Source organism: Hippopotamus amphibius, chromosome 14, assembly GCF_030028045.1.
Source record: "Hippopotamus amphibius kiboko isolate mHipAmp2 chromosome 14, mHipAmp2.hap2, whole genome shotgun sequence".
NCBI lineage: Eukaryota > Metazoa > Chordata > Mammalia > Artiodactyla > Hippopotamidae > Hippopotamus > Hippopotamus amphibius.
Genome location: NC_080199.1, coordinates 79,571,726 through 79,583,894, shown reverse-complemented (window position 1 = coordinate 79,583,894; position 12,169 = coordinate 79,571,726). Strand labels below are relative to the sequence as shown.

Here is a 12,169-nt window from a genome sequence, read left to right as displayed (position 1 = left end):
CAGGTGTGAGGTGATAGCTCACAGTTTTGATTTTCATTTCGCTGATGATGAGTGGTGTTGAGTATTTTTTCACGTACCTGTTGGCCATTTATTTGTGTGTGTTCTTTGGGAAAATGTCTATTCAGATCCTCTGCCTGTCTTTTAAACTGGCTGTTTGTTTTTTGGCTCTTGTGTTGTTTGATTTCTTTATCTATTTTGGATATTAACCTGTTATCAGATAAGTGATTTGCAAATATTTTTTCCCATTTAGTGGATTGCCTTTTCATTTTGTTGATGGTTTCTTTTGCTATGCATAAGCTTTTTAGTTTGATGTAGTCCCAGTGGTTTATCTTTTATTTTGTTGCTTGTGCTGTAGATGTCGTATCTGAAAAAGTCATTGCCAGCGCCTATGCCAGGGAGCGTTTTCTCTGTTTTCTTGTAGGAATTTTATAGTTATCATTTCTGATTTTCTTTATTTGAGTCTTCTCTCTTTTTCTTGTTAGTCTAGCTAAAGATTTGCCAATTTTATCTTTAAAAAAATCTCTTCATTTTGTTGATATTTTCTTTTGTTTTTCTGGTCTTTATTTCTGCTCTGGTTTTTGTTATTTCCTTATTTCTGCTAACTTTGGAATTTTTCTAGTTTCTTATGGTGTAAAGTTAGGTTATCTGTGATCTTTCTTTTCTACCTATGCATTTCTTGCTTTAAGTTTCCCTCTTGGAACTGCTTTTGCTGCATCCCATAAGTTTTGGTCTGTTGTGTTTCCATTCTGTTTGTTTCAAGATTTTTTTTTTCCTTTTGATTTGTTCTTTGGCCCATTGGTTGTGCAGGAGTAGGATTTTTATTTCCTGCATATTTGCAAATTTTCCAGTTTTCATCCTGCTGTTGACTCTGTGTTTTATAGCATTGTGGTCAGAAAAGATGCTTGATATGATTTCAGTCTTCTTACATTTGCCAAGGTTTGCTTTGTAACCTGACATATGCTCTGTCCTGGGAAATGTTCCTGTGTGCTTGAGAAGAAGGTATTCTGCTGCTGTTGGGTGAAATGTTGTGTTTGTCTCTGTTATGTCCATTTGGTCTAAAGTATAATTCAGATCCAGTGTCTCCTTACTGATTTTCTGTCTGGATGTTCTGTCCATTGTTGAAAGTGGGCCATTGAACTCCCCTGCTGTTACTGTTTTGTCTCCTTCTGCCTTCAGGTCTGTTGGTATTTGCTCAGTACATTTAGGTGCTGTGACATTGAGCACATACATAGTTACTGTTGCTATATCCTCTTGATGAATAGTCCCCTTTATCATTTTATAATGACCTTCTTTGTCTCTTTCTACAGTTTTTGCCTTAAAGTAGGTTTTGTCTGATTTAAGTATATCTACGCTTGCTCTCTTTTGGTTTTCCATTTGCATGAAATCTCCCCCCACCTCCCCTTCACTTTGAGCTGATGTGTGTCCTTAAAGCTGAAGTGGGTCTTGTTTTTTAATCTATTCAGACACTCTGTGCTTTTGATGAGAAGTTAATCCATTTACATTTAAAGTAATTATTGATAGCTAAGGACATTGATAAGTAATTCTTAGTAATTGTTGATAGCTACTTATGCCATCTTACTGCTTTCTGGCTGTTTAGTTCCCTTGTTCCTTCTTCCTCTTTTCCTTTCTTTGTGGATTGAGTTTCTGCAGTGGTATGCTTTGCTTCCCTTTTCCTTATCTTCTGTGTATCGTCTATAGGTCTCTGCTTATATAAACATCATATATATGTGTATATGTATAAAACAGTCAATATATATGTCTTTTTATACTGTTTATCCATCAACAAATTATTGTAGCTATAGTTGTTTTTAATACTTTTGTCCTTTCACCTTAGTACTAGAGTTAAGTGATCAACACAGCACCCCATTATAATATTAGTCTGAATTTGACTATACAGTTCTTTACCATTGTGTTTTGTATTTTCATATGTTTTCATGTCACAAATCACTGTCCCTGTATTTCATCTCGAAGAGCTCCTTTTAGCACGTCTTGTGAGGCAGGTTTATTGGTGATGAACCCTCCCAGCTTTAGTCTATTTGGGGAATTCTACCTCTGTCTCATGTCTCAAAGACCACTTTGCTGGGTAAAGTATTCTTGGTCGACAGTTTTTTCTTTCAGCACTTTGAATATATCGTTCCAGTCTCTCCTGGCCTGCAAGGTTTCTGCCGAGAAATCCACTTTTAGCCTCTGTGGGTTCTCTTATATGTGAGGAATTTTTTCTCTTGCTGATTTAAAAGTTCTGTCTTTGTCTTTGATTTTAGATAGTTTTATTACAGTGTATCATAGAGAAGATTGTCGAGTTGAAATTTCAGAGTTGTCTCTTAGCTTCATGAACTTGGATGTCCACATCCCTCCCCAGATTTGGGAAGTTCTCAGCCATTATTTCTTTCTTTCTTTTTTTTTTAGAAATAAATAGTTAATCTTTTGTCTGTGTTGGGTCTTAACTGAGGCATAAGGGATCTTTTGTTGTGGTGCGCAGGTTCTTCGTTGCAGTGTGTGGGCTGCTCTCTAGTTGTGGTGCACGGGCTTTTTTAGTTGCAGTGTGTGGACTCTTTAGTTGTGGCATGCGGGATCTAGTTCCCTGATCAGGGATTGGACTCAGGCCCCCTGCATTGGGGGCATGGCATGTTAACCACTGGACCACCAGGGAAGTCCTAATTTTTTTTTTTTTCTTTTTTGGCTGCATTGGGTCTTCATTGCTGCTTGCAGGCTTTCTCTAGTTGTGGCAAGCAGGGGGCTACTCTTCACTGTGGAGCACGGGCTCTAGGCGTGTGGTCTTCAGTAGTTGTGGCGTGTGGGCTTCGGTAGTTGTGGCATGTGGGCTCAGTAGTTGTGGCTTGCGGGCTCTAGAGTGCAGGATTAGTAGTTGTGGCGCACGGGCTTAGTTGCTCTGTGGCATGTGGGATCTTCCCAGACCAGGGCTCGAACCCGTGTCCCTTGCATTGGCAGGCGAATTCTTAACCACTGCACCACCAGGGAAGCCCCCCAGTATTTTTAAATTACCGGTCTACACCAGTGGCTTCGAAACAGTTTTGAGCTGACCCTTAGTGAGAAAATGATGACGCACCCTTGCCCTTGTCGTGCACAAGGCCCTTTGGCATCTTTTCTCTTCTGTTGTTTGAAAGGTCATGAGCCTCAATTTGAAAAACATTACTCTTGGTGCAGTGGGTTTTGGGAGCAACAAAAATTGGGTTCAGATTCTTACTTGGCAGCTTTCTGCCTGTGCAATATATATTATTTATTTATTTATTTGCTTATTTATTTATTTGGCTGTGTCAGGTCTTAGTTGCAGCACGCAGGATCTTTCGTTGCAGGCGCATGGCTCTAGAGTACGCAGGCTTCATTGCTCTATGGCATGTAAAATCTTAGTTCCCCAACCAGGGATCGAACTCACGTCCCCTGCATTGGAAGGCGGATTCTTAACCACTGCACCACCAGGGGAGTCCCTGTGTGATCTGTGTTTGTATCTGTGATGTGAGATAATGCCTGTCTTTCAGGGCTGTGTTGAAGACTAACTGTGATGGTGCTTCTAGGAGCTGGCATGGTGCCTGAAGTTTAGTTAACAGTAGATGTTCTGTGTGCCCTGGGCAGCAGATCTGTGAGCGTCTGTTCAAGTTTGGACACAAAAAGTTAAATATATTCTCAAGTTCTGTAGAATTTTTCTCACCATCAGAGCATTTGAGATGAAAAAAATATATAGAAATAGTTTTACCTGTTACGAATTGAAGTTGTTTTATTAGTTAATTTTAAAATGAGAATTTTATTTAAAGTACCATAAATAATTAGAAGTGGCAACAGGCTAATGAGAAATTGGTTGAGAAAATTGGTCTGGAACTGAAGTTGTGTAACAATGCCTGCGTAGAAGGAGTCAGGTGCTCAGTCCTACAGAACACCAGGGACACTTTTAAACACTTTTGAAAAGTCACATTTAAGAAAACCTAGATAAATTAAAACAAAATAAAATAACCTTCTTTACACTCTACTTTATAGGTGTGTGGAAGTTGTGAAAGCCTCTCAGTACGTAGAGCTAGCAAATGACCTGGAAATAAACAAAGCAGTTACATACCTGAGACAAAAGGACTTTAATCAGGTAAGTTCAGAACACGTTTGGATGGAGTTTCACGTGACTGGTTGAAGTGAGCTCACTGTGCAACTCCTTTCTGGAATACCTGTGTTTATTCCCGAGTTGAGTAATATTTTTATTTCTGTCTTAACAGAATTTCCTTTAATATAGCGCGTTTTTAATTTTGACGTGTTTGTCCTGTTTCTTTTTTTTTTTGGCCACGTGGCATGCAGATCTTAGTTCCCCGACCAGGGGTTGAAGCCGTGTCCCCTGCAGTCCTGCAGTGGGAGTGCAGAGTCCTAACCACTGTCCTGTTTCTTAAAATATAAATACTTGCTGCGTAAAACATGGCTGCTAAATCACTAAACCACATTCCATTCCAGAGATCCACTTTCCCCAGAGGTTTTCAAAGAGCTCCCTGAAGCTGGGAGGCTGTTGAGAGTCAGGGGTGGTACCCGGGCAGTTGGGGGGCAAGAGCCGGGCAGAGCCTGGGGCCTGAGCACCTCTCCTGCCTCTCTGTTGCATCTGTGATTTCCTCGTTGACACTGCATTGGGCATAAAGGACTGGTCCTGCCACTGGGGTGGGCTGGAAGGGCGCGCCCCTTCCACAGTCTGCCTCGCAGGAGACGTAGCTGTGACCAGAACAGAACAGTGTTTTAGAAGGTGGGGGTGGGGGGGGGGAGTGGAATCGCCAAGGAGAATAAAGAGAATGAAACGTGATGCCCTAGTTTATAAACCAGTGGTTAGTGGCATGTGTGCCTGCAGTGTGGAAAACTCAGCTTCTCCATGTTTAGACCCAGAGAGTGTGGGCCAGAGGGAGTCCCCAGTGTCTTTCCTGCATACTCTCCTGAGCCAGTTTCCTGGTTTTCTTCCTAATTAAGGACCTTCTTCCATTTCCCCAGAGACAGTGGAAGTAACTGCCCCCTTGTCCGAGCGGAGGGAGGAGGGCATCTGTCCTGAGAATGTGAGTGTAGATGAGGCAGCCTGGTGCTCACAGCCTCGTCGAGGTGCATGTGAGCAGCACACGGGCTGGTCCACTGTGTGCATGGTTCAGTGTTTTATTCTTTAGCATTTGTAAAGCATAAAAAGACTGTTCAGGTGTCTTTGTGTCTGTTCTGTCGTTTGGTCATCACACCCTTGGTCATTAAAAGTGCCACAGGTAAAACTCTGATCCTGTTAGGATGCTGGAAAGGGGAAGTGAAGTGAGACAGCTTGGTCTTTGCTGTCTTGCTGGAGTCATCTATGCATCCAAAAAATAATTTTGTGTGTGTTTGAGAAGTGCTGTTGTTACAGATGACAGGATAGAAAAAGCCATTTTGTGAGTTTTCTCTTGATACTTTGAAGTGGTTTTTAGAAAGGCTCAACACTGTGTTATCGTCCATGTTTTAAAACTATGTTCACTAAGGAATAAACCCGCTAATTTCTTCATATTAAAATTCATTTAACCCACATCATATTGTTTGCTGCTTTCCTAGCTATTCTCATTCAAAATATTTTTTGTTCCATTTGCCTGTATACGATTCTTATATGTTTTCTGATGTTTTAAAAGTCATTTCTGCTTGCTTTTACATCGTTGCTTGTACTTTGCGTTTCTTCTGTTGTGTATTATAAGTATGACGAGGTGGGTATAGCACACCCTTAGTTTGGAAGGAACACTTTTAGGTTAAAAAGGATCAGGTTGACATCACTCATAAAGATCATTGATGAAGACACTTTATTTACAAATTGGCATAAAAATTATGTCTTGTAGAAGAATATGATTCTCTAGTTAACTCTAAATACATTTTTTAAGGAAAAATGCTGAGATTGAAATCTCAGTATGGTTTTTTGTGGTGATCGTGTTGTTTTGTAGTCACCTTTGTAGCAGAGAAGGAAGTGCGTTGAAGCCACGGGCCGGTGGGGCGAGGCCGGTGGTGGGGTCAGACGCGCGAGGACAGCTGAGGCCCATAGTGCACGGTGTCAGCAGGAAGGGAAACCGAAACGCGATTTATCTATTTTCCTAATGCTTCTTGGGGAAGAAAACCCAAACTGACAATGTTTATTATCATTATTTATTTTGCCATTTACCACTAAATTTTATTAAGGGAACTTTCATCTGTTTCATTTATAAAGATTTATGTTATTTTACTTTTAAAACCAGAAATATTGGAGATGCAGCCATTGAATGTGTGAGGAACAGTATGAAGACAGCCTATTTCAGTAAAGCAGAGATACCTGAGAATGACCCTTCTGTTGGAGCAGTTACTCAGCCTTTCAGGGCAGTTACAGTTTAGAAACTTAAAGTACAGAACATGTCCTAGTTCTGCCGCCTGTGTTGATCTCCTCGTGATGGTGCTGGGTTGCGTTGTTCGGGTTCGTGGCAGCCTTTTGTGGGGAGAATAGGCAGTAGTGCGGTGTTGTTATTGATGAGCCACAGGTGAACAACCAGAATTTAAGATCCAGCACATCCCTTCCTACAACATGAAGAGCTGTTGTGGAAAGAAATGACATAAACTGCTGTTTTTAAAAAATCATCGTTGATGTTAGTTTGCTTTTGTCTTCTGCTTTGTGGATGTCAGAACTATCAGAGAGCAGCCTTCTCCCCTCTGCACTCTGCACACTGCCTGAGTCAGAGAACTTAATGGATGTGTGAGTTATGCCTGTTCACATGCCTTATATTTTATTTTAGTAATTAATTAAATTTTTTTTGTCCGTGCTGCACAGCTTGTGGGATTTTCGTTCCTCCACCAGAGATTGAACCCATGCCCTCAGTAGTGAAAGCGCTGGACTGCCAGGGAATTACTTATATTTTAAATTAGCCCATGCATTTATTGTGACACAATCTGAAAGTAAAGATGAAAACATCTCAATTCTTAATATGCAATGCAGCTTATACAACTGAGGCTCGGAAGAGCAGGGGCTTTTATGTAAGGGCTCGGGGTGTGCAAAGCGTTGATGAGGTGGCTTCTGCAGGGGAGCACTTCCAGGTAAGTTGTAGGAACTTCTTGTTATGGGAGAGCCTTCCATAAAGAAAGTGAGAAAGGGGGTCTCAAGACAGAGGGTGCGGTGCTTGGGTTTTTCTCTTCCAGATTCTACTTCTTGGGGTTGTAAGTGAATGACCTGGAGACTTCCAGTGGTTTTCTCTCAAGTCATCGGGACCCTTTGAGAGAGCAGGTCTTCACGCCTGTGAGCGGGTATGCAGGTCTCCTGCCCTTGGCCGCAGGGGTCACGTGCTCGGTGGCCCAGCGCAGGGCTCAGACCACACGGGTGTCCAGCAGCAGTGGCTGCGGCCCCTGCAGAAGCTGAGAGGACTCTGCTTGGACACAGCTGTTCCCCAGGAGGCAGCGGCCATGCATTTTCTATTCAGTAAACATATTTTAAAGGAAGGAAGGAAAACCACGTCTTTTTATTGTTTCCGGTGCTTCTCCGTAACTTCTAGGTGGAGAACTCATTCCAGGTGTCCTGCCCAGTTGGGACATCTCGACTTGCCAGGGGGTAAAAATGTGCTTTAAATTCCTGGTGGCTTCAGAGTGTAGTTACATTTGGATCTGCGTCAGGTCACTGCGTGATGTCCCAGAATCGCTCTCTGTCCCAGTTTTGAGAGTTCTTTCTCACCAGTGCTGATCATCAGGTGGAATACTCACCTGTCCTGAGCACACTGGGCACCCCTCTGTGCCCTCCTTGGTCGTGTCCCCAGACTTAAGCCTGAATGCTGTCACATTACAAGGGTCATAACTTGCAGATATTTCATTTCTAGGCTGTGGAGACCTTAAAAACGTTTGAAAAAAAGGACAGTAGAGTGAAGAGTGCAGCTGCAACCAACCTCTCATTCCTGTATTATTTGGTGAGCTCTGCTCTTCTCAACTACGTGTTGATACTGTGATATTTTTATGTTGCTGCCCGAGGAGAAGCTGGGTGCAGAAGGACATTGGGGGGTGGGGTCTTGGTGGGGCTGGGCTTGTGGACATGGGTGCCAGGGGCCGTTTCAGGAGTGGGGCGGAGGGAGGAGCTGTGCAGCTGATCTCGGGTGGGGAGGCAGGGTTAGAGACAGAACGGGTGGCAGTCTTTGTGGAGGGTCAGGCTTTGAGAATAGATGCCACGACCGGGATGCTCATCTCCCCAGATGCGAACTTGAAGCCCTAACACCCAACGTGACTGTGTTTGAAGGTGACTTAGGTTTAGCTGAGGTCGTGAGGGGGAGCCCCCAGGATGGGATTAGTGCCTTTATAGAAGAGGAGACCAGAGCCCTGTGCTCTGCGAGGACACAGCAAGGAGGCTGCCTGCAGATCTGGACGTGGCTCCTCGTCAGACACCAGGCCTGCTGGCCCCCTCGTCTCTGACCTCCAGCCTCCAGAATTGTGGGAAGTAATTTGTTGTGGAAGCCCCGTCTCTGGTTCGCAGACGGCAGGTGGTGTCTCCAGGGTGCGAGCAGGGCAGACATCAGGGCCCGGAGGCGAGGAAGCCAGGGTGCGTGTCAGTGGAGGAGACAGGAAAGGAACTGACAAAGCCTGACAGCTCTGAAGGGAGTGGGGCAGAGAGACAGGGAGGGAGGCCCCGGGGTGGAGGAGGGCCCCCCAGGGTGGAGGAGGGCCTCTGGGGTGCAGGAGGCCATGGGTGGAGGAGGCTGCGGGTGCAGGAGGCCGTGGGGGTGCAGGAGGCCCCAGGTGGAGGAGGCCCTGGGTGGAGGTCTGGGTGAGCTGCGAGGGGAGCGCCTGGCCCGCCCTGCAAGACGTCCTGCTGGAACAGTGCTCCCTTGGGTCTCACAGCAGTGTTCGTGGGCCAGGGTCCCCGAGAGCAGAGCCTAGCATGCAGGCGCTCACCCGGCCCTTGTGCGCGTGGGGTTCGTTGTCAACTTGTTGGGGAGCCACGGGATGGGGGGATGGAAGGCTGGGGCTGGTCCTCGGCGGCTCCTGTGTCCCGCTCCCCCCCCCCCCCCCGTCCTTTCCCTCCCCTCCCCTCCGTGTGCAGCTGCCCTTCCCTCCCTGGACCAGAGGTCGTCCAGTCACAGCACAGGCTCAAAGGCTGCTTCCCACCTCCGCGAGTGGCTCGTCCCCTCTCCAGCCTCCATCCGCAGCCCCTCACTGCTTTTCTAAGCTTTGCCCGCAGCCTAATCTAAAAGGCAGCACTACCCCGGCCAGTGTTCATGACCGCAGCACCCTGCTTTGAGGGAGTCCACACGTGCACGTTCAGAGCAGCGTTACTCATGGTAACCAGAGTGGGTGGAAACTACCCAGGTGCCCGTGAACGTGGCGGAGAGGTCTGTGGGACGCAGCTGCCGTCTGTGGTCCACAGCCCAGCCCGGTGCAGATCTGGGAGGAGGAGCTGGATGTGGGGGGTGGGGGGTGGGGGGTGGGGGGCGAGGACGGGCCGGGGGCAAATCTGCACCAGCCCTGCACCTGGAGACCCGGAAGGGCCTTCAGAGAGTAAGGTGCTGCCGCACATCCACGCCCACACTCCCGGAGTTCCCCTGGCCGCTGGACAAGAACCACGGGGGACGGGAGGTGGGAAGCAGGGTCCTCCCTCAGCCAAGCTGACGAGGCACCTGCAGCTACAGCGTGAGCAGTGCCGGCCGTGTCCTCATCAGGCACTGGCGGTGGGGACGGCGCAGAGGCCCTGGACTGTGCCCGCGCAGCCGGGCAGGAGGGCAGTGGGGCGTCCATGGCTGGGTGGGCGCTGCCGGTGGGGGATCTCACACCTGCAGGCAGTGATGGTGTCTGAGTGGCGTTGCTGTGCAGACCAAGACTGTGGAGAGGTCAGTCCTAAGGAACTTCTTGATGATTAAAAACCTTTTGTAGAATGAGTCCAGCAAGACCAGGATGTGTGAAATATGTGTCTGTAATCTCAGAAGAGTCAGAAAAGGTATGATGAACTTCAGATAATTGGTATGTTTTTGTACTTTATTTAGGAAAATGAATTTGTACAAGCCAGTAGCTACGCAGATTTAGCTGTGAACTCTGACAGGTACAATCCATCAGCTCTTACTAATAAAGGGAATACAGTTTTTGCAAATGGTGATTATGAGAAGGCAGCTGAATTCTATAAAGAGGCTCTAAGAAATGATTCTTCTTGTACGGAAGCACTGTATAATATTGGTAAGTAAAACAGGCAGAATTGCCTTTTTTTTTTTTTTTTGCTTAAAGAGCTCCAGTTCATTGAGAGGAATAAGAAGTTGAAGACTCTTGGATTATAGACTATTTTTAATGGAATTAATGACTCAGAATCTGTACATGTGTGAAATTTTGGTAGATGTTGCCAAATTTCCCTCCAAAAAGACTTCCAGGTTCTTCCCACCGTGATATCAGACTGTTTCCCAAATTCCTGCTAATACCAGATATTATACTTCAACTTTTCCCAAACCGATAGGTGGGGGAAAAAAATCTCATTTTCTTCCTTTTTAATTATAAACAATTTCAAAGGCTTTAAAAAAAAGAGAGAGAGAGAGAAATAGCTCTGTACCTATTATAACATTTTGTCATTTTTACTTTGGATTTTGTTTTCCATAAATGGTTACAAGACCTGAAGGCTCACACCACCCCATCCCTCCCCTGCTTGTCAGAGGTCACCTGGCCCAGGCGATGCCGTCTCCCTGTCGTGTCCCCGCCCCGAGTCGTGTCCCCGCCCCGAGTCGTGTCCCCCCGTCCTGAGCTCTGCTGTTGGAGACACACATCTTGATGCAATGCAGGCTCACATCTTGGCTTTTTAGTGAAGTTTCTTCAGAAGTTTCCTCCCTGCTGTTTTTATCCTCTCTCTTTCCTGTCACGACCTTTCCTGCGTGTCTGACGAGCCTGGCGTGTCTCCTCGTATTTAAGAGTTTGCAGCCGAGGCTGAGTGGGGCCTCTGAGGCCTGGTCCCCCCTCCCCCCCCCATGGGGCCGTCTGTCTGATCTGTGTCCTGGGGGAATCCAGGCGGCTGGATGTCTCCTCCCCGGGCTGGGGATGGGGCGGGGGAGGCAGGGAAGAATTAGCAACTTTACCTGGAAAACAGGGTGAGTGTGGAGGCCTGGGTGCAGGAGGTCACTCGCCAGGCGCCTGTCCACTGAGCCTCTTCATATGTTTAAACGCCTCTCCTAGTCCATTGCTTAGAGGAGCTTTATAATTTCTTTTGTGAAACACAATTTTCTCTTCTTTATGGAGTCAGGTTTGGGTTTTGAAAATTTGTGGCTTCATTTGTTTATTGCTTTATGAAGCCCTTCCCTACCTCAGGACTACAAAATCATTTTCCTGTATTTTCTTTTCATACTTTTATAGCTTTGTTTTTTCTTTTTAGTTTTAAAATAAAATTTGAATTTATTTCAAAAAGGAATAAATTCAAGAGAGGAATCTGTGGTATTTTTGTCACGCGTAGTTACTTGTCCTCGCACCATTTACTACTTGTCCCTTAGTCCTCCTTGACTTTATTTTTTAAGTTTTTAAAAATATTTATTTATTTATGCATGTTGCACTGGGTCTTAGTTGTGGCATGTGGAATCTGGTTCCCTGGCCAGGAATGGAAGCCGGGCCCCCTGCATGGGAGCGCGGAGTCTCACCCACTGGATCGCCAGGGAAGTCCCAGTCCTCCTTGACTTTACGTGCCCACTAACTAGATTCTGTCACCCAGCCCATCTCTGAATTGTTTGTTCTCTTCTTTTAATGTTTGTCGTTCCTGCTCCCCCTCCAATACTTCAAAACATGCCCTAAAGCTCTCATGATTGAGTGTCTGCCAGACATTAGTGGAATTTCCTGCCGTGGCCTTGTTCTTTTTTTTTTTTTTTAATTGTGTTCATCTTTATTTTCTCTTCTGGGTGAATATTTACCTATATTTAAATATTCATTCTGTTACTTTGAGAAAATTACTACCAGTACCAGTGCTTGTAGCTTATCTCTTTTTCTTTTCTTTCTTTTAAAGGCCTTACCTATAAGAAGCTAAACCGGCTTGATGAAGCTTTGGACTGTTTCCTGAAACTTCACGCAATCCTAAGAAACAGCGCCCAAGTCCTTTACCAGATAGCAAATGTGTATCTTACATGAAAAACTTAAGGACAGTTGTTAATTCACTCAGTTGGTGCTTAAGTACCACTTATTAAATAAGCTGAACCAGTGAAGTAGTTGGTGGGGGTATATTTTAAAACCTAACCATCAGACTCATACG

General features: G+C 45.5%; 1 protein-coding gene across 9 annotated transcripts in view; it reads left to right on the top strand.

Annotated features, from left to right (window-relative positions):
* The window catches only part of IFT88 (intraflagellar transport 88), a 79,686-nt gene that overhangs the window by 43,637 nt on the left and 23,880 nt on the right, over positions 1-12,169 (top strand). For 8 of the 9 annotated variants that reach the window (XR_009049000.1, XR_009048999.1, XM_057707307.1 and 5 more), the window contains 4 exons: positions 3,991-4,090; positions 7,800-7,886; positions 9,948-10,134; positions 11,927-12,035. Coding sequence is in view for 7 of the 9 variants with exons in the window: in XM_057707307.1 (XP_057563290.1) it covers positions 3,991-4,090; positions 7,800-7,886; positions 9,948-10,134; positions 11,927-12,035 (483 nt within the window). In the remaining 2 variants the exon portion in view is untranslated. The remainder of the gene's footprint in view (positions 1-3,990; positions 4,091-7,799; positions 7,887-9,947; positions 10,135-11,926; positions 12,036-12,169) is intronic. The other variant, XM_057707308.1, reaches the window with a different exon arrangement.